The following is a 20835-nucleotide window of genomic DNA, read 5'->3' on the forward strand; positions in this document are numbered from 1 at the left end:
TAGTTACACCCTAACAAAATCCTGGAATCAAACTAAAATTCTGTTGGTTGTACCACGCTGAGAAACTAGGTTCGTTGTTGTCCAACAGCATGCAGTCAACATCAATCAAAAACTTGTCACCGGAGGCAACGTTCCCCAATTCTTGGTCTGAAGCTCCATTCTCCGGCTGATTGTCTTCTGCCTGAGTTACTGTAGAGGTGGCACCGGGCGATCCATCAAATTTGATACTTCCTTCAAACGGTATGGTTGTTGGCGTCGTAGAGTTGGTCCTTTTCAATACTTTATGGCACAAGATGGTGTCCTGGAAATCCATGAAAGTATAATTCAGAAACTGCATCCTCTCATTAGCTGTCATCTTTGAAAACCCAAATGAAGTGCTGGTCCATGTATCCAGTGTGCTGGAAGCAGAAGGCAAAATCAATCTCCCAACTCCCAAGTTGACGAGCTGGTTTTCAAGCTCATCCATCATAACATGACACATTCCTTGCCTACGATAATGGAACCTAGTTGCCACCAGAGGTATTTCCGCCAACTCACTGTATATCCTCACGCTACCGACGGTAATCACTTCCTCATCTCTCTCCAAAAGCACTGTGTAAAACCTTCTGAAGTTCAGGCGGCTAAGGTCCGATTCTCTGTTGAAAATAATGTCCTCGACAATGTCTCTTTTCGTGTAAGGATCCTTAGAAGGCTCGAAACACTCGTGCATCACACTCAGGGCCAAATTGAGCTTGCTGTAGTTCTCTGTCAAGTCTTCCATGTCAGAATCAGACGGAGTAGATGGCCTCAATATTGTCCACGTCAGATTGTCGGGACCCACCAGAATTCGTTTCCCCACAATCTTGTTGATTCCCTTATATATGCCTTCACATTTTCTGCTGCAAAACCAGTTTTCTTTGGAATCCCTTTCCAATTCCGCAACGCCTTCATTCCTCAGGCACCCAAAGTGGTATTTTTTATCACATTGGCTACATATCACAAAACCATTATTTCTATCCTCCTTAGGGTTTCCTTTACCACACTTCACACAGCAACACGATGGGCAGAACCAATTGCCTTCCAACACGTCCTTCAAATCGAGACAACTAGTGTGGAATGCAGCAGGACACCGATCACACAGAATCAGATCGCCTCCAAAGTGACACACGGTGCATATATCATCATTCTGCTCATGATGATGATGATGATCTTGATGCACATTGTCAGCCCTCGAATCGTCGTTTGACCGTGTGACAGTGTTGGTGCTTCCTTTCCGACTCTTCATCATCTGCCTCTGACAATCGTTGAGAGTCCTGCCATCTTCCAATATAATGTGGGCGCTTGGTCTATGGTTTGTGCTACCAACATGTGTTTCAAATCCAGTGAGGGTAAACACCTTAGAACAACAGTCACACTTGATTCCCTCGCGGGTTATCTGACCGGTTGCCAATGGACTGTCAGTGCCTCTTCTAGGGCGGTAGTGTACCTTAGCATTCGGCGACACAGCATTACTGTCTATCAACCAAGACAGGACTGTCCTAGGGTTTCGAGTACCAGGATCCGTTATCTCAATCTCTCTCGCTGTTTTGGTAGACCGTAAAAGGCGTGTGACCTGCTGTTTAGTAGCTTTATTCTGTTTCCTTAGTCTCTTCATATCCGCAAGAACCTTCCCTCGCTTCTGTTTCGGACTCCAATCATCATCGACCTTCGATGTTTCACCAATCTTTCTCTTCTTAACCGTTTTTCTTGATGTCGATTGCGGCATAACATCTACTACGATATCAGGAGCAGCAGAGCACTCCACGGACACCACGGAATTTGAAGTAGTGCTTTCGGAAAACACTCCTCCTCCTGGAGAATTTACACAGGCTTGGCAAGCCAAGCGTAGCGAGTAGTAGACTTTTCCGATGGGAGACTCGTACCGTAACTCAGTCTTCTGTTGCTTGTTAGCATACCAGAACTTCCATCCCAAGGCGGAGAGGTGCCTTTTCGCCTTCTCAGTGACGTCGGACTTCCCGCGGCCGCGCTTCGTGTTGCCATTCGCCCAGTATTGAACTGCCGAGGGGCAGAATTCTGGTTCCACTGTAAGTACCAGCTTTTGCTTCATCGCCTTCATCAAAATCTTCAAACCCTAAAAACTCTAATGTAGAAAAATATAATCCAAGAACTCAAGAAATTGAGAAAGACAGAGAAGTTAGAGAGAGAGAGAGAGAGTTATATTAGGGTTCAATGTGATGGAGGAGGTGTGGGATATTTAACTTGGGTGCTACGGAATTCCTAGTACCAACAGGAAATTTTTTATCTTTGCCCAGATCAACGGTCAGAATTCGTCTCCACTACTTTTTTCGAATTTTGTTGGCATGGAACGAAAAAACCCAATCTCGGTAAAATATTTGACGATATAAGAAAATCAGTAGTTGGAGAACAACTGAGAGAGATTCATAGTGAAGTATTTGGGTCGGTTGCGATTATGATATATATGGGCCGGTCGGGTTTTCCTAATGGACTGAGGATTTCTGGTTTTTTGAAATTTATCTCTATTAATTAATGAAACTCTCATTGTCAATTAAAAGAGGGTGAAAAGATTATTTAGTCTTATATCACACAAAAAAATGATGGGAAATAATGTAATTTCACATGTCCAAATTTTACTATTTTTAATTGAAACCTCACCTACCGGTGATGTTAAAATACCTTCAATATTAAAAATAAAAACCAAAAACAAAAACCTCTCACTCCCCGTGTAGGCAAATGCTAGTTATATTTATTGGAACGTTCTGATTTAGTACTTATTTTTAAGACCAACATCAATGGTTGGGATTAAATCTAAACTTTTAGCCCAAAAAATTAAGTTCTAACTCAAAATAGCTTTTCTTCTCCAATGATATTTGCTTAAAATTTTAGCCGAAATTATTAAAGAATGATTTTAGTTTATTTTTTATTTTTGACAACTTTTTTTGTATAAATAAAATTTATGTAGATTATCCTACTTTATATTTATGAACATTTTAACACAAAAGTATTTAAATTTGGATAAACAATAGAAAATCGCTAAATTTATCTCATTCTTACGCATATACACCACATGAAAGAACATGGAAAACCACATGACCTACCCCATGCTTAAAATCAAATACACAGGTGAGCAGAAAGATAAAAAAATAAAAAAAATAAAGAAGAATTGTTTGGCAAAAGTGGTTTTTTTGTAGATGTTTGAACAAATACATAGATATTTATAGACTGTTTGAGTGAATTTTTATTTAAATAATTATTTAAATTGTTTTAGCTATTGGATTTAATTTTAAGTTGTCAAATTTTTTTATCATTAGATTTGCTCATATTCGATCATATGCATTGGATTTAATGTATTTATAAATTTAATTTAAAAAAAATTGAATCTAGATCGCTGATTGAACTAGCAATCTAACCACGTGGGTCATACAATAAAAAAAATAGTTGTTAGTTTGTCCGCAAGTAGCCAACGGAGTCAACAACCGGGCTAAATTTGGCTTAAAAATAAGTTTTAACCTAAATTCTTTTTTTTTTTTTTTGCTCAACGATTAAAGAAGTTTTGGTTAAGTTAAAAACTTGAATTTTGAATTTTAACCCAATCATAAAAAATTGGTCTAAAGGATTAGAAATATCTATTCAAAATGTTTAGGCATCAACCCGTGAATAAGTTTCTACGAGCGGTTGATAAATCAATCCAAAAAGTGTGGAGGGCTCAAATCAACGGTCCAAAACAATCTTGCTTGCACGAAACGCGAGGTTGAATCCCCCAATCATATATACCATCACAAACACCGCCCACCCAGTTTTCATAGAATTTATCACTTCACCAATATACGTTGCATATAAAATTGGAAATTAATCCAAAACAAGTAAGCACGTAGTTGAAAGTGTAGTTCATAGTTAACAAATTTAGACTTTGCCAACCAGAAGTTGGTGGGAAATATGAAAAAAGGTTAACTTTGTGTTTTAAAAAATTGAGGGAGAGGAGCACTAAATCAATAATAATTCATACTTTAGTGTCATGTCTTAGTCCTATATTTGATTACAAATCTATGGAAAGTTCTATTTAGTACATATATTTTAGTATCATGCTCGCTTCTCTTGAGGCGTATTTATTTATTTGTTCTAAATTGGTATGCAAGATAAAGATGTTTCGTGCAGTTTTAATAGGCTTTTTAACTAAAATGATATTGGAAATTAGTATAACTCTTCATTTTGGTCTCTGAGATTTGAAATCAATAAAAGTAGTTCCTGAGTTTATCAACCACCAATTATTTTGGTTATTTCGTTAAAAAATATGTTAATTAAGGACCAATATGAGAAAAAAGGCCCACAACTTAATAAACACTGGGCCAAAATGATTTGACAAATTTTGAGGGTATATTTGTCATTTTATCCTTATTAATGGAGATTTGTCACGAAATGATCAAAATAATTGATGATGAACAAACTTAGAGACCATTACTATTGCTTTCAAATTTCAAGAACAAAAATGAAGAGTTATGTCAATTTCAATGACCATTTTGATTAAAAAAACCTTCGTAATAACGTATCATATATCGTTTACAACTTTATGTTCAAGTTTTCTATGCAGTAGGTGAACACGCGTTCATGTCTAACATTCTTAGATCAAAATCTTAATGCCCACTTGATTTCCCATCCCAAAATTTGCACTTAAAAATGATTAACCAGCTAACACTTGATTCTTTCTTGATTATTAAAATAAACACTTGGATTAAGTGTGAATAATTAAGGTCATTAGCGGAAGTCAATGCTTTCTACATCACTTCGTATTTAATCTTCAACCCTCTCGCGGCAAAACCTACAAAGTACAAACACACACTCTCCTCCCAAATGCTCTGTTTCAAATGAAAGACCACTCTCAGCCAAACCACAACTGTCAAACCACCGCCGTCTCCTCCTCTCCTTCCACCCCACCGGATATGGATGCCGGAATATGGAGCAAGCTGCCGGAGGAGCTCCTCGAGCTCGTCCTCTCTTTCCTTCCTCTCAAAAACTTACTGAATCTTCGATCGACTTGCAAGCGCTTCAAGTCTCTGTTATTCTCTCCCTCCTTCGTCTTCAAGCACTCCTCCTCCCCCTTCCCCTCCTTCCTCCTCCTCTCCCACCCTCAGTGCTTCCACCACTTCCCTCTCTATGACACCACCGCCGCAACCTGGCGCAAGTTACCTTTGTCTCTCTCTCCTCTGCTACCCTGTGCAACAGGCGCAGCACAAGCCTCCCTCCTCTCTTCGTCCAATGGGTTGCTCTGTTTCCTTCTTCCCAATTCGTTTCTCGTCTTGAACCTTATGACCAAGTCCTCCAGAGTGATCGAATTTCCATATTACCCTTTTGGATTCGAGATTTTCTCTTTGATTGCCACCCCTGCTGGGTACAATATGTTCATGATCTCTTCCGGATCGTCGTCCAAAAGCACTTTGCTCTACGATTCGAAGGCCCAATCTTGGCAAAAATTCAACTTTTCAGAGACGGTTTTAAGCAACAATTGTCAGGAGACGGGAGTTTACTTCAAAGGGTGTTTGTATTTCGTGACGCCAGAGCCGTTTTCGATTGTCTGCTTCGAATTGGAGAGCGGGAAGTGGGAAAGACCGATTCCGGAGCTGCCGGCAGAGCTCATGTTTGCTCGGCTGGTCAGCAGCGGAGACGGCGGAGGAGGAGAGGGGAAGAAGCTGTGTCTGATTGGTGGGGTCGGCAGAAATGGGATTGCCAGGAGCTTAAAAGTGTGGGAATGGGAATGCAGCGGCGGAATGAAGTGGGTGGAGGTGGAGAGATTGCCGGAAAGGATGTGCAAGAAGTTGATGTCGGTTTGTTTCCACAACTACGAGCACCTGTACTGCTTTTGGCATCAGGGTTTGATCTGCGTCTGCTGCTACAATTGGCCGGAGGTTTTGTACTTCAAGGTTTCGAGGAGGACGTGGCATTGGGTCCCCAAATGCCCTTCTCTGCCGGATAAATCCAACTGCGGGTTCCGGTGGTTTTCCTTTATGCCGAACTTGTATGCATCGGCTTGAGGAGAAAGAATTGCATGAAACGATAAGCAACGATGGCGTTGTGTTATTAACTTGTTAGTCCGAGAGGTGACGGTGGTAGTGTCTAAGGGGTGCAAGTCTTTTCTCAATTTCTGCTTCTGCTTCTGATAAGTACTTATTTGTTACCTTGATCCGATTCTGCTTGTGTACATTTTCATAAAGGGAGATCTGTTTAGACATTAGATTTTTACTTTTTTTTTATTTTATTTGTTGTAGGATTTCAGAACATTGTGTCACGATATTTTGTAATGATATACTACCACGTTTTTGTATCATTTTTGTTTTTTTCCTATTCAATAGTACAAGAGATGCTAATTTGACGTTAATTTCTTACCCAAAGTGATTTTCAAACATTGATTTTAGCTTCATATATTTCTCTTTATTTATAACCATTAGATTGAATAAATCAATCAGAACAAATCGTCAAAATTATACAAAATTGTGTAAAAGACTGAAAAAACCTATGTGATAATCACTTTTCTTTCTTATTTAATGCAAGTAATATCGTCTGAATTGACTTAACATGATAGAAATGAAGAGCTGACACAACCGTTGACCCTTTCTTTGCTTGCTATTGGTCATTTAAATTATTTAATTTAATACCAAACAAAATACTAATTAGCGTGTCACTATTAACATAATTATGGATACGAAATTTCTTTGAACATGATAGGGAGAAAGTTATTTCATTTCAGCCGTAAATTCAAAAAAAGGGAATTGAAATTTGGAGTGAAAGAAGGCAAATAGTGGTTGGTTTATTAATTATTCTTTATTGCTTTCCACACTAATTGTCCTCCTTCCAAACTATTTGTCCAACAATAAATTTTAAGAAAACTCTTTAAAATAAGATTTTTTATGAATTCTTCGTCGTCTTATTTTTTTTTTTTTTGCACAATATTTACTAATATGTGCACGGAAATTATGTTAAAAATATAAGATGACAGAAAATTCATAAAGAGTTTCATTTTTTAAAGTTCTCTTTAACATTTCTCTTATAAAAAAAAATAGGTTGGAAAATTGTAAGCAGTGACTCTCTTAATTTCTAAAAGTAGATGACTTTTCAAAAAGTAAGAAATTGGTTGATCGTTGAGAGAAACTGAAGAAAGGGGAAGAGAATGCATGCCACACTCGTCAACTACTCTAGAAACTAGAACCAAGTTGAACAGGTCACAAAAATACAAGTTTGTTGTACTTTTATGAACATACGAAAGTAAATTCTAACAAAATAACAAATATCAACATCAAAAGAAAAATGAAGTAGGCAAACCACATTTGATTGTGTATCAGTTTTGACGTCGAGGGTGGCATTGTTGTATCTGTACTGTGCTGCTACATCCCCAAAAGTGAGACCTCCTTTCTTAGCCAAACCCGAGTTAAGGGCCTGAAACTGCAGAGACAAATTCATCACATCTAACTACTTTAAGCTTTGAAGACTGTTCGCCCCTTAAATTCACCATGGGCATTGCACGCATGTCAGGAATTTACTCGAACATGAAACCGGAGGGTGCGAGCGTGCAACTACTAGATGTCGTTAGTAGACGGGATTTGACTGATTGAGATTGCGCCTGAATTCGACTTCTAACCAAGAGATTGTGTCATTGAGTGGAAGTGGCTCAAATCAAGGTTCTTTCTTTGCCTTAAGGATAAGGACTTCACTTATGTGGAGAAATGTAACAATATGTAAATGACATGTTTCCTGGAAGTGTAAATGACAGAGGAAAGTAAATGATTGGTATGGTAGATTGCTTGTAAATTAAATGAATGAAAATGAGTTGTAAAAAACTACAAAGGAAATCGATACTACTAGTGAGCAACAGAGCTAACAAACAAGGAAAGTAAATGGAGCTTGGCTAAAGGTAAATGTCTACAAGGAGATTGAGAAGCTGATTTGAGTAGAGTTGATTGATTGTTTGTTTCAGTGTCCATAATCCTTGTGCATCTGCTTCTTTATATAGAGATCTGAGAAAGCCCATTGCTGAGAACCCTAAACTTGCACGAATGAACTCCATTGCTAGCTTGCTTGTGAAATAATATTAAAATAGGCAAGCTTGCATTTCCACCACATGTCTATCTCCCACTTGTAATAAAATAATTAAAAGAAGCAAGTTGGCTTCTTTCACCATATACCCTTTGCCCGAAAGCCTGCGTGGTGCCTTCTCATCCACTTGCAATGAAAAAGCATGCATTTGTTTTGATTAAACAAATCTCTAAACACACCTCCACCATCCAAACAAATGGGAAAAGCATTAAATAATGTCAAACTATCTCGCTTGATACAACCAAATATCTTCCAAATTAGCCCTCTTGCACAATAATCCTCCAAATGCCATATTTTACCCGAATAGCCCAAATAAGTAAAATGGTGCACATTTTAGGTGCAAACAAAGATGATGTGAGTTATCCACTTCAATCAAATCCCATTGCCAAACGAACCCGACATACCAACAAGGTCGCTTGATTTGAGTTAAAGCTTATAATTTCCAAGAACCAGTCCACAAAATTGACAAGAAACGTTTCAAGAAGTCGTTTATAATTGAGTTGAAGACAATGGATTCGGAAAAAGGCAAAAGGAATCCAATTTTTCTACCTCTATGAACTAAGCAAACCAAAATATGCAACTGTGATGGTTATGGATTCAATTGCTTCAAATCCAACGCAGCAACTCAAGAACTACCTAAAAAATCCCACCAGCAAACAACTGATAATTCAAATCGTAAAGCACATCATAATACATAGCAATCCAAAAATCCAAAAAAGAAATTTTCCAACAAAAAAAAAAAAAAGTGTTGAAAATAGTATTTGGGCTTACAAGTCCAGTTTCAGTGTAGGTGGTGATGTTGATCTTTTGGTCAGTGCTGTGGTGCTTGTTCAGCAAGTCTGCAAATGTAAACAATACACCAAAAACCCATAACAGAAAATTCAAAATGTAAAACCCTTCGCTAGGATTTTGGGGCTTTCTTGCCAGTAGAGATTCAGAGAGAGAGAGAGAGAGAGAGAGAGAGAGAGAGAAGAGACCTGTGGATTTCTTGCCAATGGTGGAATGAGGCCAGGGCATTTGGTCGACATATTGCTGGTAGAGAGGATAGAGAAACTTTTAGAAGCTTGTTCTATAGAGAGAGAGAGAGAGCCTGAAGTTCATGTAAAACCCTAGAGTTCAGTACTTGCAGAACCAAAAAAAAGGGAGAAAAAGATAGAACAAATTGCTCTCGTTGAGAGTCGAACTCAAGACCTCCCGCTTACTAAACGGGTGCTCTAACCAACTGAGCTACGAGAGCGCTGATGCTTAAGATTCCGTTTAAAATATATATATTAGTTTGTTATAGTGAAAGAAAAACTTTTCTCCGAAGGGTGTATTCAATTGGGATTTCGAAGGATTTAATTCTTTTAATGAATTTAGGGGTATTCAATTAAGATTTTAAGTGATTCTCTGAAATTCAATGTGTATTCAATCAGGATTTTAAAATAGTTTATTAAAATCCTTAGAATTATGGGTGTATTCAATTAGGATTTTAAATAAGTTTATAACATTTCAGGTGTATTCAATTAAAATTTGAATTTAAATAATTTGAAAATGTTGATGAATTAGAGGAATTGGAGAGATTTTGTAGTGTATTTTAAGCATCCACAAATCTCACCTCTTCCCATGAGATTTTGAGAGAATTGAATCAAAATTTTACATGGAATATCTACAAATAAGTTAAACTCCATAAAAATTCATGGATTTATGAATCTATTAAAATCTCCCAAATTCCCAATTGAATACACCCCCTAAATAAATTGTTAGGAGATTATATTCACACACCCCAAATTACTTCTCTCACATCCTTTTCATTTTTTCTATCAAGTATTAGTGATGTGTAGAAATTATTAAAAAATTAAAAAGATGTGAGATAAGTAATTTGGGTTGTGTAAATATAATCTCTCTAAATTGTTTTCCTCCCGAGTCAAAAGTCCCGCTTACTAAACAGTAAACACAATCTGCTTCCATTGAGAGTTTAAACACAAAATTAGGAGGAATTCTAATTAACTGCAAAGTCTGCAATTAGCTGAGGTAAAATTTTTGCAGAAGGGCTCTAAATTTTTCCTTTCTAGACACTAATGAAAATCTATCAAATAGACTTTGATATCTTTTGATGGCTTGGCAAACTTTATGGAACGTGTGGCACTCGTTACCAGTTGATTGCGATAGTGGATCCACGTATGGACCAATGTATTCAAATGCCCCAGTTTCTTATAATTATTTCTCATTCATGGTTTATTTTATGTTCTTCTTGAACACAATTGTCACGAGAGCAAAATGTTTGAAAAATGCCTCGCAGAAGTTGGAATAGAGTACGAAACCATGAACAACAAGCCAAACTAGTGTACAAAGTTTCATTAACTCGGATAGGAAAAAATTATGAATCTACCATTGGTTGAGCATGAAGTATTTATGAAATAGTTTTTAAAACAAGAAAACATATGTTGCAATATTACAGGTTCATGTTATGAGCGCGAGTTTATCAATTTTGCAGGATGCCTTGTGGATTAGGAGCATTCCTAAGTATATGTTAGAATGTTAGGATGCAGTCCCTCCTTGGCGATCTCCCGTCAGTCTCAATCGAGAAATGATCCTGATCTCCTTTCCACGAACTTTCCTTGAAAAATTCATAATACAAAACCACCCGATCGATCCCTCAACTCATATTTTCCAGAAACACACACAAGCAGCAGCTTAGAGCACCCAAGTCCAGCCACCCGCACCGCCAGATTCTCCATTGGATTGTCAATCCCTCCGGGAGCTGATGGCCGGGTAATCAAAGTCCCAACCTTTATACACCAGAGTCTTATCGAAGTCTTCACCTCTAGGTTCTAACTTGCCTAATTGGTTTGGAACCCCAAAAATAAGGGTGGGACAGAAACGCCAAACAAGCTCTCAACTCGTAGGCTCTGTGCAATATTTCCACCTGCACTATCATCACCTGTGTACAATCTGACCTCCATGGTTGAAAAACCATGGCTCTTTTTTGCTATCTGATTCTTTGGTGCTTGTGTGAGAAGCAACCCATTGAAGAGCCGCCCAGCCATGCATCTTCATAAGCACAAGGAAGTGGGTTCTCTGGGGCAAGTCTCTACTCTAACATAGATAGCTACAACTTTGGCTTCTGAGACCAATCGGTTGAGAGATAAGGGTGGAAAAGAAACGAGAAGGCAGGCAGATTCATGGCAAAATGCACATGAAAATGGAAACATCCGACAACGGAACTTTGTTCAAGGAGGCGATTAAATGATATAGGCACTAGCACAAACAATCATCTTTACGATTAGCTTTTCCGACCGAGGATCTCCGGCTTGACCAGCTTGATTCGGCAGCCGTTGATCTTGATCAGACCGCGTCCGCGCTTGCAGTAGCTCACTGCCACCGCCGTCTTTTTCCACCCGAAGGATCCATTCGATAGCTGGGGCCGCCATGGTATGGTTGTTGCTCTCTAGGCAGGTTTGGGTCTCCTCCGCCTTTAGGATTTTGGTGGCTCTGTGTGCGCGCGCGACTACGTGCTCGGAGGCGCGAGATGTGAGAGGGGAGTTGGGTTTGTGTTCGATTGGACGGAGCCATTTGTGCGAGCGACTAAGCCATTTTTTTGTCCGGCCCATCAAAGAGGCCCACATAACCTGCTAACAGCCTAACACGGAGTGATTCGAACGATGATATTGTAATTGAATATTAACGTAACATTAACAATGTTATATATTGTATATCAGTAGCTAATATTTATGTAAAATCTGTTAGACTAGAACAAACAAACACCAAGAACAAAACATGAACCACAACCTAGAGAGACTAAACCAGTTTATGTGTATAAGAAAACTAGGAAGAAAAGCATACCTGCAGCAGTTCAAGAACTCGAAGTCATGGTGGCAAGCTTTTAGTGAGCCTTCTCTTCTCTTGTAGATTCTCAAGAACTCAACTTACAAATAGGTTGAAGTCTAATATGAGCGTGTATTCTGTGAGAAGAGAGGCCACTATATATATACATATAATCTTTACCATAACAGATTAGGATCCCCTATTAAAATTCATATAGGAATCAAATACTTGTTTCCTTGTTCTGATCTCAATGCTATACAAAATCCTTCTTTGTCAAGGATTAGCATTCCTTTTATCAACATGACTTTTCTATCAAACCGAACACCTATAGCCGGTCCTAAAACTTCTCTATCTCATACTCATATTCTTACAAAATCAACAATTTTTCCTTGGCAAATAGGTTGTGTATGTCATATTAATGTCGTTTTTGTATCATACGTGTTATCTTAATTGATCGTGTCATATCAAACTCATTATCTTAATGGATTCTTAATAGAATATCATAACAACCAAACTCTTTAACGGATTGACCTGAAACCCATTATTTTGCATCATTTTCTTGTCATACTTATTATCTTAATAAGGTCTTAACGGGTACTCGGATAACGAGCTAACTTGTTAACAAATTCTTAACCAGTGATTTGATAAGACCCAATATGTTAACGGGTTGATCCGAAGCTTGTTATTTTTTTATCGTTTCATGTCGAACTAGCAATCGTGTGAGAAACTATTAAGCCTATCAAATATTAACCGTATTTAAATGAGAGATTTCTATACTATCTTGTCATGGGAGTAAAATACATGATAAAATACCTCAAAAAAAACCAATGTAGGATAAAAATCAACGAGTCAAACTAGAGTACAGAGTTTTATTAACTCGAATAGGAAATGTTTCTAAATCCGCCGTCGCTTGGTTGCATGTTTTTTCTTTTTTTTTTTTTTTTTTTTTTTTTTTTTTTTTTTTTTTTTTGGGTAATAAGCAGGGAGCATGTATTTAATTTTCCAATGGTTCACCATTTAACTTTTCACGTTATGAAAACCAGAAGAAAAGACAAACAAACATAACAAGAGCTTCAAGAGTTTGGGGACCATTTTTCCTCTGCATAGGAGAAGAGCCCATGAGTTGAAATTAATTTTTCCCTATTAAACCGCTTAAATTTTCAATATTATTTTCTTTTCACTTGTAAGTGAAAGATTTTAGATTCAATTTTTATTAAAAGTGAATTTGAACTACATTATTACTAGCTCATTATGAGGCTTATCTTACCATCCCACTCCCTTAGTGTAAATAATATATTTTGTAAAAAAAAAATTGAGAATGTTAAGAGACTCTTTCAAAAGTGGAGCTCTTCGTGTATACTCTACCACCTCAAGTTTTTGGTACAATATTCTATATATTGAATGTTGATACATAAATTAACTTTAAACTGTGAGATGATAAAAATTTCATGAAAGCTCTCACTTTTGAGAGAAACCCTTAACATTTCTCAATTGAAATCCCTAATTAATTAAGCTCTCCAAATTGCCAACCTACGCACTTGAATGTGACACTAAAATTAAAAAAGTAATCATATACAACTATTGGGGTTTATTTAGTTGGACAAGGATTGTCTGCCCTCCCACTTCTGGTGCCCTCCTGTTTTGTATGATCACGGTTAAGTCACGTCAACATTTATATATTTTTTTTATAGAGATAATAAGACAAAAATGAATAGTAATATAAAATGTTGACGTGGCTTAACTGTGACTACACAAACAATATGACACTAGAAATGAAAGGGCAGATAACCCTTGTCCTATTTAGTTTAGTCCAATCGCCAATCCCAAATCTTTTAAACATAAATAAATATTTGGGCAAATCGCATACCACGTCCAACTCTAGCATTATCCGGTGAAGTATCTTACTAGACTTTTCTTCAGTATTATTTTTTGTTTGTTTATATTGTCAATGGTGATTGGTTCTAAAATTTTGATTGATTCCACTTCGTGACGTATTTGTTAGGTTATATATTTAATGGATAATATTTGAGTCTTCACTACGAGGAATAGTATGTCTTATTCAATATCATCGCGTATCCAGAAGTAAGTAGTGACATATGTACAATGGATTTCTTTAAAACAAATAGACAAGTGTTATTGGCACTCTAAAAATCTCATTCTACATTATTCACATATGTATTTTTCCTTTCTAATATAGAAAGTTTGGAGTGTAGAATAAGATTTTTGGAGTGCTAATAAAAATTCTCAACAAATATCGTATTATTAATTTGATGCATATTTTATAGGGAATCTTAATGAAACACTTCCGGTACTGTTAACTTTTAACGAAAATGACATTTTTACCTTGAAAAGTCACTCTTGGTACTATTCACTTACACTTTTATTTTGTCATTTTCGTTAAAATCTAAAGTTTTTGAGAACTTTTAGTTTTTTTTTTTTTTTGATAATAAGAATGTTAGCCAAAATGATCTCTAATATTGACATAACTCCTTACTTTGGTTCCTAAAATTTAAAATCAATAAAAGTGGTTCATGAGTTAGTCTACAAACAATCATGTTGGTCATTCCGTAAAAAAACTGTATCAAATATAGACCAAAGTGACTAAAAGACCTCCAATTTAATAATCAATGGATTAAATGATTTGATCAAAATTGAGAGTATATTTGTCATTTGATCCTTATTTAATAGAGATTTTTCACGTAATGATCAAAATAATTAACGATGGACGCACTTATAGACCACTCTTATTGATTTTAAAACTCATGAATCAAAATATATAATTATAACAATCTCAGTGATTATTTTGGCTGAATAAGCATTTATTATATTCTAGAGCATGAAATGAACTAAACCATGAGGAATTGGATGTGGAGCAAAAGATTAGCCAAGTATCTCCTTAATTAGGTTTTTGTCGAGTCATTACAAAATAAAATAAAATAAAAAAATGTGTTGTATTATTATTGGTTCATGCGAGGTGATTTACAAATTTTGCAAAATGCTAAATTGTTATCTTGGTCTTTGATATTTATTTTTTGCCAATAAAGAAAATATAAATAAATTTGCCCCCACCGGCTATGGGCGGGCCTGACCCCCTCACCTGCACAGATGCAAATACTAGACCAAACCATGTGCAGCCTGTGAAATAAACAAATCAAATTCTTGTGTTCACGTGCTACGTGGCACACAACCAGCATGCAAACGTAGGAAAACGCAAAACATACCTTACTGTACGGGGGAATTAAAATTTGGGAAATTTTATTTGAACTCATACAATTTTTTTTTACATCCAACTTAATCTTTCCATTCATATTATTTTTAATTAAAGAATCAATCTCTCTTTAAACCTAAATTTACTATCTAATCTACCCTCACAAACTCAATTCAATATATAAAAATTCATCTTTACACCCATTTATAAAATAAAATCCCAAATAAGAGAATGAAGAATTAAGATTTTGTCATGGCAACCAATTGTTATAGATGAATTGATCAGCAGCATCAATTTGTTTTTTAAATTTTTTTGACGTCGGTTTGGAGTGCAAGGTTGTTAGGAAATGATCTTCGCCAATCTCTTAATAGAGTAGTCCAAGTAGCTAGCCTGAATGTGATTCATGGAATTGAGTGATGAATTTGAAATTCAAGATTAAACAGTTTAGTGGCTACTAGGTAAGCAATTAAACTAGTACTTTTGGAATTTGAATCATGTAAAATTATGTGGACACCTTAGTGAAAGTAAATTTCAGTAGAACTTCTCATAACGTTTTCTTAAAGGATCATGGCAATAATTTTCATTTGAGCAATACATGATGCTTTTATAGGCATACATAGTTGAATGAAGCAGAACTAAACAAATAGTGAGAAGAGAACTCATACTTTAAACATGCACTCGTAATGACATGGAAAACATTTCGATGAGTTGAAAGCTTTCTGACTCTTTTGTTTCTTGTGGTGCTACTGCTTGTAATTATTGCTCTTCTTGAATGAGTTAACATGAAGCTAGAGAGGAAATGAAAAGCAACCGGATTTGATTATTAGGTGATCGTAGGGTTTTATGGCAGCTCTTAGGAATTTAGTCATAATGAACGTAGGATAAAAATTGTGTGATGGTAGAGCTTGATTATTGAGTATGAGTTTATTGATAAATTTTAGTTTTATTCTTAATTTCATGGTAATTATGCAATGGGATAAAATAGACAATTCACATTTATAATTTAAGTTGAGTGTGGAAAAAACTTAGATGAGTTCAAAAAAAATTTCCCTTAAAATTTTCAGTTTCTCTTTTGCAATTTTTTGCTGGGCTGAAAATATTCGATAGCATTATAAGGTTTGGAGTCCCAAGGGAGAAATGAAATAGAGGGTTTGAGTTAATTTTTTTTACGCTTTTCAGTTAAAATAGTCATTTGGATTGACATAATTTTTAAATTTCATCCGTGAAAATCAAAATCGATAAAACTGGTCTTTGAGTTTATCAACGGTCAATCACTTTAGTTTTTTCGTGAAAAAATCTGTATTAAATAAGAAAAAAATAATTAAAGTACCTTCACTTTTTGTCAAATTATTTGTGGTCCATTATTTTTTAAATTGATGATATTTTCGTCATTTTATTTTTATTTAATAGAGATTTTTTCAAGGAACAACCAAATTAATTGATGGTGGACAAACACATTGACTACTTCTATTGATTTCAAATCTCAAGGTCCAAAGTAAGGAGTTATACTAATCTCAAAGACCATTTTGACTATAAATCTTTTTTTTTTAATTACAAGCGACATACTATGCTAATCTCTACTAACGAGAGGGGGAGATTGAAATTGGTATATATTGAGTTGATGGTCTAATTATCAGGACAATCCATTGCTTGTTTAGGTTCAACCTGGGATATACTGAGAGATTGGACCAGAAATGAAACAGGTTGGAGTCAATTTTAAAATGTATTATTAGGTAATTATTTACTATTAACGGTTTACGTATCAGAGTATTAATCAAGTCAAAGATACGCATACCAAAGGCATTTTAGGATGTCACACACTTTTGTACCATTATCTAAAAACAAAAAACCTAATAAAGATCGGCAAGAAAAATGCGAGGGAGATTATTTTTTACTCTATATTTTGTAAATCATGTGGTTTAGAGTTGATTGTGAGATTATTTATAACCATCAATTGTTACATCGCGTACATTATAAAATATAGTCTAAAACCTAATTTTCCTATAATTTTTTTTAGATATTTATTAGGTTAATTGTTTATATCACCCCCTATTTACAATTATATTCGACGGAATAAAGGAGCATATTAGTACCATATGAAAAAATTAAGAATAATATTAGCTAAATTAATTTTTCAGATCACATTTAAAAATTGATGATGTAACTTTTTTTTTGAACAAAAGATATTATCTACATTAAGGAAGATGAAGTGGACTTAGTCTTACAATGAGCTAGCAATAATGTGGTTCAAATTCGTATTTGGTGAGAATCGAACTTAAAACCTCTCAGTTACAAATAAAAAGTAATATCATTAGATTATAGTGATGTAACTACGTTATATGATTTACAAAATATAATCTAAATTAATGTTACGGTGTGACGTACTATGCCATTTCCTATTTTATTTCATTCGAAATAGATTTTTTCCGGATCTCTTTCATCTAAACCCTCAAATCAAGTGATCCAAAATCTTGAAATTTGATATAACAGTTAAAGTTATTATAACTTTTAAAAGAACATAATATTTGTAATCGTTTGATTAAATTTTAAGAATCCAGATCATTTAATCCACGGGCTCAGAATGAGCTCTTCCTATTTCATTTGTTAAAGACCAAGCTTGGAAAACTTTCATCGAATAGCGAACCTTCCATGCACGCGTTAAAAGCGACCCTTCGAACGTGTTCTCCTCGCCCCCAACTCCGACTGCGATCTCTCAATAAAGGAGCACGTGTCAGCGCGACCCCCAAGGCCTTCCTCCACGTCTTACCCTTCACATCCTTCTTTTATATCCACGCCTCCATCTCCTCCTTACTTTTCAAAAACCAGAGCCCCCAACCCACGAAATCCGAATCAAACCCGAAACTTCGCCAAATAACAAATTTCGCCGATTCGGATTAGTTTTTCGGTGACGATTTGATGCGTTGAGGGCTGAGAATTTCGGAATTTCAGATATGGCGATGGAAAATCCCCCGAATTTCAAATACATGGGGAGGAACTTCAGTGATATGAGTAACGGCGACAACTCTTCTGCTTTCAGCGAGTGTAACAGCGACCGATCCGAAGAGTTTCCGACGACGTCGTCTCAGGGCCGGCGGCTTCTGATTGCCTGCGCTTCCGACAACTCCGACGATCTGATTCAACAGCTCGTGGCCGTCCTCGAAGACGGTTCGATTGAGGAGCAGAAGCAGGCGGCGATGGAGATCAGGCTCCTCGCCAAGAACAAGTCCGAAAATCGGCTCAAAATCGCCCGAAACGGCGCGATTAAGCCGTTGATTTCGCTCCTATCGTCGACCGATCTCCAGCTCCAGGAGTACGGTGTCACCGCGATACTCAACCTTTCGCTGTGCGACGAGAACAAGGACCTCATCGCTTCATCGGGAGCGATCAAGCCGCTTGTCCGGTCGCTCAAGACGGGGACCGCCACGGCGAAAGAGAACGCCGCCTGCGCTCTGCTCCGCCTCTCGCAAATCGAAGAGAACAAAGTCGCAATTGGACGGTCGGGTGCGATTCCGCTGCTGGTGAACCTTCTGGAGTACGGTGGTTTTCGCGGGAAGAAGGACGCGTCGACGGCTCTGTACTCGCTCTGCTCAGTCAAAGAGAACAAGATTAGAGCCGTACAATCGGGAATCATGAAGCCGCTGGTGGAATTGATGGCGGACTTCGGTTCGAACATGGTGGACAAGTCGGCGTACGTGCTGAGCGTCCTCGTATCGGTATCGGAGGCCCGCGCGGCGTTGGTGGAGGAAGGCGGGATTCCGGTGCTGGTGGAGATCATAGAGGTGGGGTCGCAGCGGCAGAAGGAGATATCGGTTGCGATATTGTTGCAGATTTGCGAGAACAGTGGAGTCCACCGTAATATGGTGGCCCGCGAAGGAGCGATTCCTCCCCTCGTCGCTTTGTCTCAGTCCGGCACCAATCGCGCCAAGCAAAAGGTGAGCATTTTCCGGCACAAAAAAAACAGTCAACATTTTCCTTCCTTTTTTTTCTCCGGTCCAATCGGTCCGTGGGCAACAACCACCGAGTCCCTCGCTGACGTGGCGTGGGCTTTTTGAAAATATTCCTCAATTTAATGGGTTTTTCTGTCTTGTGGTGTGGGCCACGTGGCATATTCTTTTCCGATTTACACTTCTCCGCTGAAAAATAAAATGCGAAATGCAAAATCCCACTTCCCCTTCCCCACAATTATGCTGATAATTTATGCCATTAGACCATGGGTAGGATCGTCAATTCGTCGTGGATTATTTCTCAGCCACTAAATTCTTTTGTCGCTTTTATTATATTTTAAATAATTGGGTGTCTGATGGTTGAGTGGTTTTTTGATTGTCGTTTTGTTTGTCTTTATGGGAACAGGCGGAGACATTGACAGAGCTTCTCCGGCAACCGAGATCCGGCAAAGTCGCTGCACGAGCGTCCGACGTGTCATTATGATTCGCCTCCACGTCAACACCGTGGGCCCACCACCTTGCTAATCTCCCCGATGTAACAATTGCCGGTTGCCATGTAAGATGTAATCAAACAGTGAAAGAGTAACAGAAGAGAGAAGAAAAAACAAGGCCAGAAAAAGAAAAAAAGGGAAGAAAAATCGAAAACTTGTAAGTATCTGTGTTACGAGAGGATTTGTAAAGCTTGTGATAAATGTGTTGAATTGAGCTGAGTTTGGTTTGCCTTTTTGGAGCTTATCTTTCTTTGTATTAAAAAAAAAAATTGAAAGAAATGTGTCTCTTGGCCTACCACTAGCGAACACTGTGTTTCTCAATAGTGCATTTTGTGTGTTATTTTATCGGTTAATATGGCAAATGTGGGAGTTGAGGAGAGAGAAAAGAATATAGGAAAAACAAGTACGTTCTACTTCCCACTAAACAAAGCAAAACGAACGCGCTCTTTGAGCGAGGTTTTAGGTTCGATTATTATTAATGGTAATTTAGTATTAAATTATTATAATGGGCTCGTTTAACAAAAAAAATTATTATAATGGACTCATGAGAAAGAGATATAGGAAAGTGAGAGAATGATATTCTTTTCTTTCTATTTGACTCTAACATGACCAACGTAAACCATCGGATCAATGACATCTGTCACAATCCTATACAAACTAACTTATAAGTTGTTATACCATTATCATCCCCCGCAAGCTCATGCAGGGATCGACTACGCATGAGAATGGAGCAATGATAGTCAAATTCTGATAAACGAACTGAAGTTGCAAAAATCCCTGTTGAACACTTTCTCTAACAAAGTGACAATCTACTTCGATGTGTTTAGCTTTAGAGTGCGACATAGGATTGGTAGCTAAAGCCATAGCAGACAGTGTAAACTTAGAGGCAGAGGGAATCGAAATTGTAAATCTTCAAGTAGTTGAGTAATCCAAACCAATTCTAGTTGTAGTAGCCATAGCTTGGTATTCCGCTTCAGGAAATGATTTAGAAACAGTATGTTGTTTCTTTGATGCCCAGGAAATAGGACTAGACCCCAGCATAACAACAAAACCTGTAGTAGGTCACCAATCGTTGTAACTTAACTCAAACACTGTATAGTATAGTTTAATATATCGTTGTACTGTATTAACAAGAAAAAAAAAGGAAGAAAAAAGGGATGATTAATCGAGTGGAGAGGAAAAAAGCAGTATGAACTCTAGAAGGGTCGCCGGTGGGAGTGGGATATTGCTTTAAGAAATCAACTAATCAAGTGTTTTTTGGTGTTTGATTTTTTATAAACCACGAGATTCGCGTGCATGAGAACGA

At 37.1% G+C, this 20835-nt stretch overlaps 3 protein-coding genes, 1 long non-coding RNA gene and 1 other non-coding gene across 7 annotated transcripts; 2 read left to right on the forward strand and 3 right to left on the reverse strand.

Annotated features, from left to right (window-relative positions):
- Positions 1-10: 10 nt before the first annotated feature.
- On the reverse strand, positions 11-2086 carry LOC126632656 (increased DNA methylation 1-like). Its single transcript, XM_050303097.1, has one exon. It carries the CDS (start codon positions 2084-2086, stop codon positions 11-13), a length of 2076 nt encoding a protein of 691 aa, XP_050159054.1.
- Positions 2087-4811: 2725 nt separating this feature from the next.
- Positions 4812-6316, forward strand: LOC126631559 (F-box/kelch-repeat protein At5g43190-like). The gene has a single exon (XM_050301678.1). It carries the CDS (start codon positions 4860-4862, stop codon positions 6021-6023), a length of 1164 nt encoding a protein of 387 aa, XP_050157635.1. The 5' UTR covers positions 4812-4859; the 3' UTR covers positions 6024-6316.
- Positions 6317-7177: 861 nt separating this feature from the next.
- On the reverse strand, positions 7178-9176 carry LOC126633241 (uncharacterized). Of its 3 annotated transcripts, none has more exons than XR_007627001.1 (3): positions 9057-9176; positions 8851-8918; positions 7178-8258 (listed from the first exon to the last, which is right to left on the reverse strand). It is a non-coding gene; the product is annotated as an uncharacterized LOC126633241 (long non-coding RNA). The 3 variants fall into 3 exon arrangements; XR_007627000.1 differs by having other exon boundaries at positions 7178-8715; XR_007626999.1 differs by having other exon boundaries at positions 7178-8918.
- A 66-nt stretch (positions 9177-9242) lies between these two features.
- On the reverse strand, positions 9243-9316 carry TRNAT-AGU (transfer RNA threonine (anticodon AGU)). The gene has a single exon. It is a non-coding gene; the product is annotated as a tRNA-Thr (tRNA).
- An 8539-nt stretch (positions 9317-17855) lies between these two features.
- LOC126632605 (U-box domain-containing protein 4-like) lies at positions 17856-19830 on the forward strand. The gene is made up of 2 exons (XM_050303034.1): positions 17856-19026; positions 19445-19830. Exons 1-2 carry the CDS (start codon positions 18046-18048, stop codon positions 19520-19522), a joined length of 1059 nt encoding a protein of 352 aa, XP_050158991.1. The 5' UTR covers positions 17856-18045; the 3' UTR covers positions 19523-19830.
- Positions 19831-20835: the final 1005 nt, after the last annotated feature.

This window comes from Malus sylvestris, chromosome 8 (genome assembly GCF_916048215.2).
Source record: "Malus sylvestris chromosome 8, drMalSylv7.2, whole genome shotgun sequence".
NCBI lineage: Eukaryota > Viridiplantae > Streptophyta > Magnoliopsida > Rosales > Rosaceae > Malus > Malus sylvestris.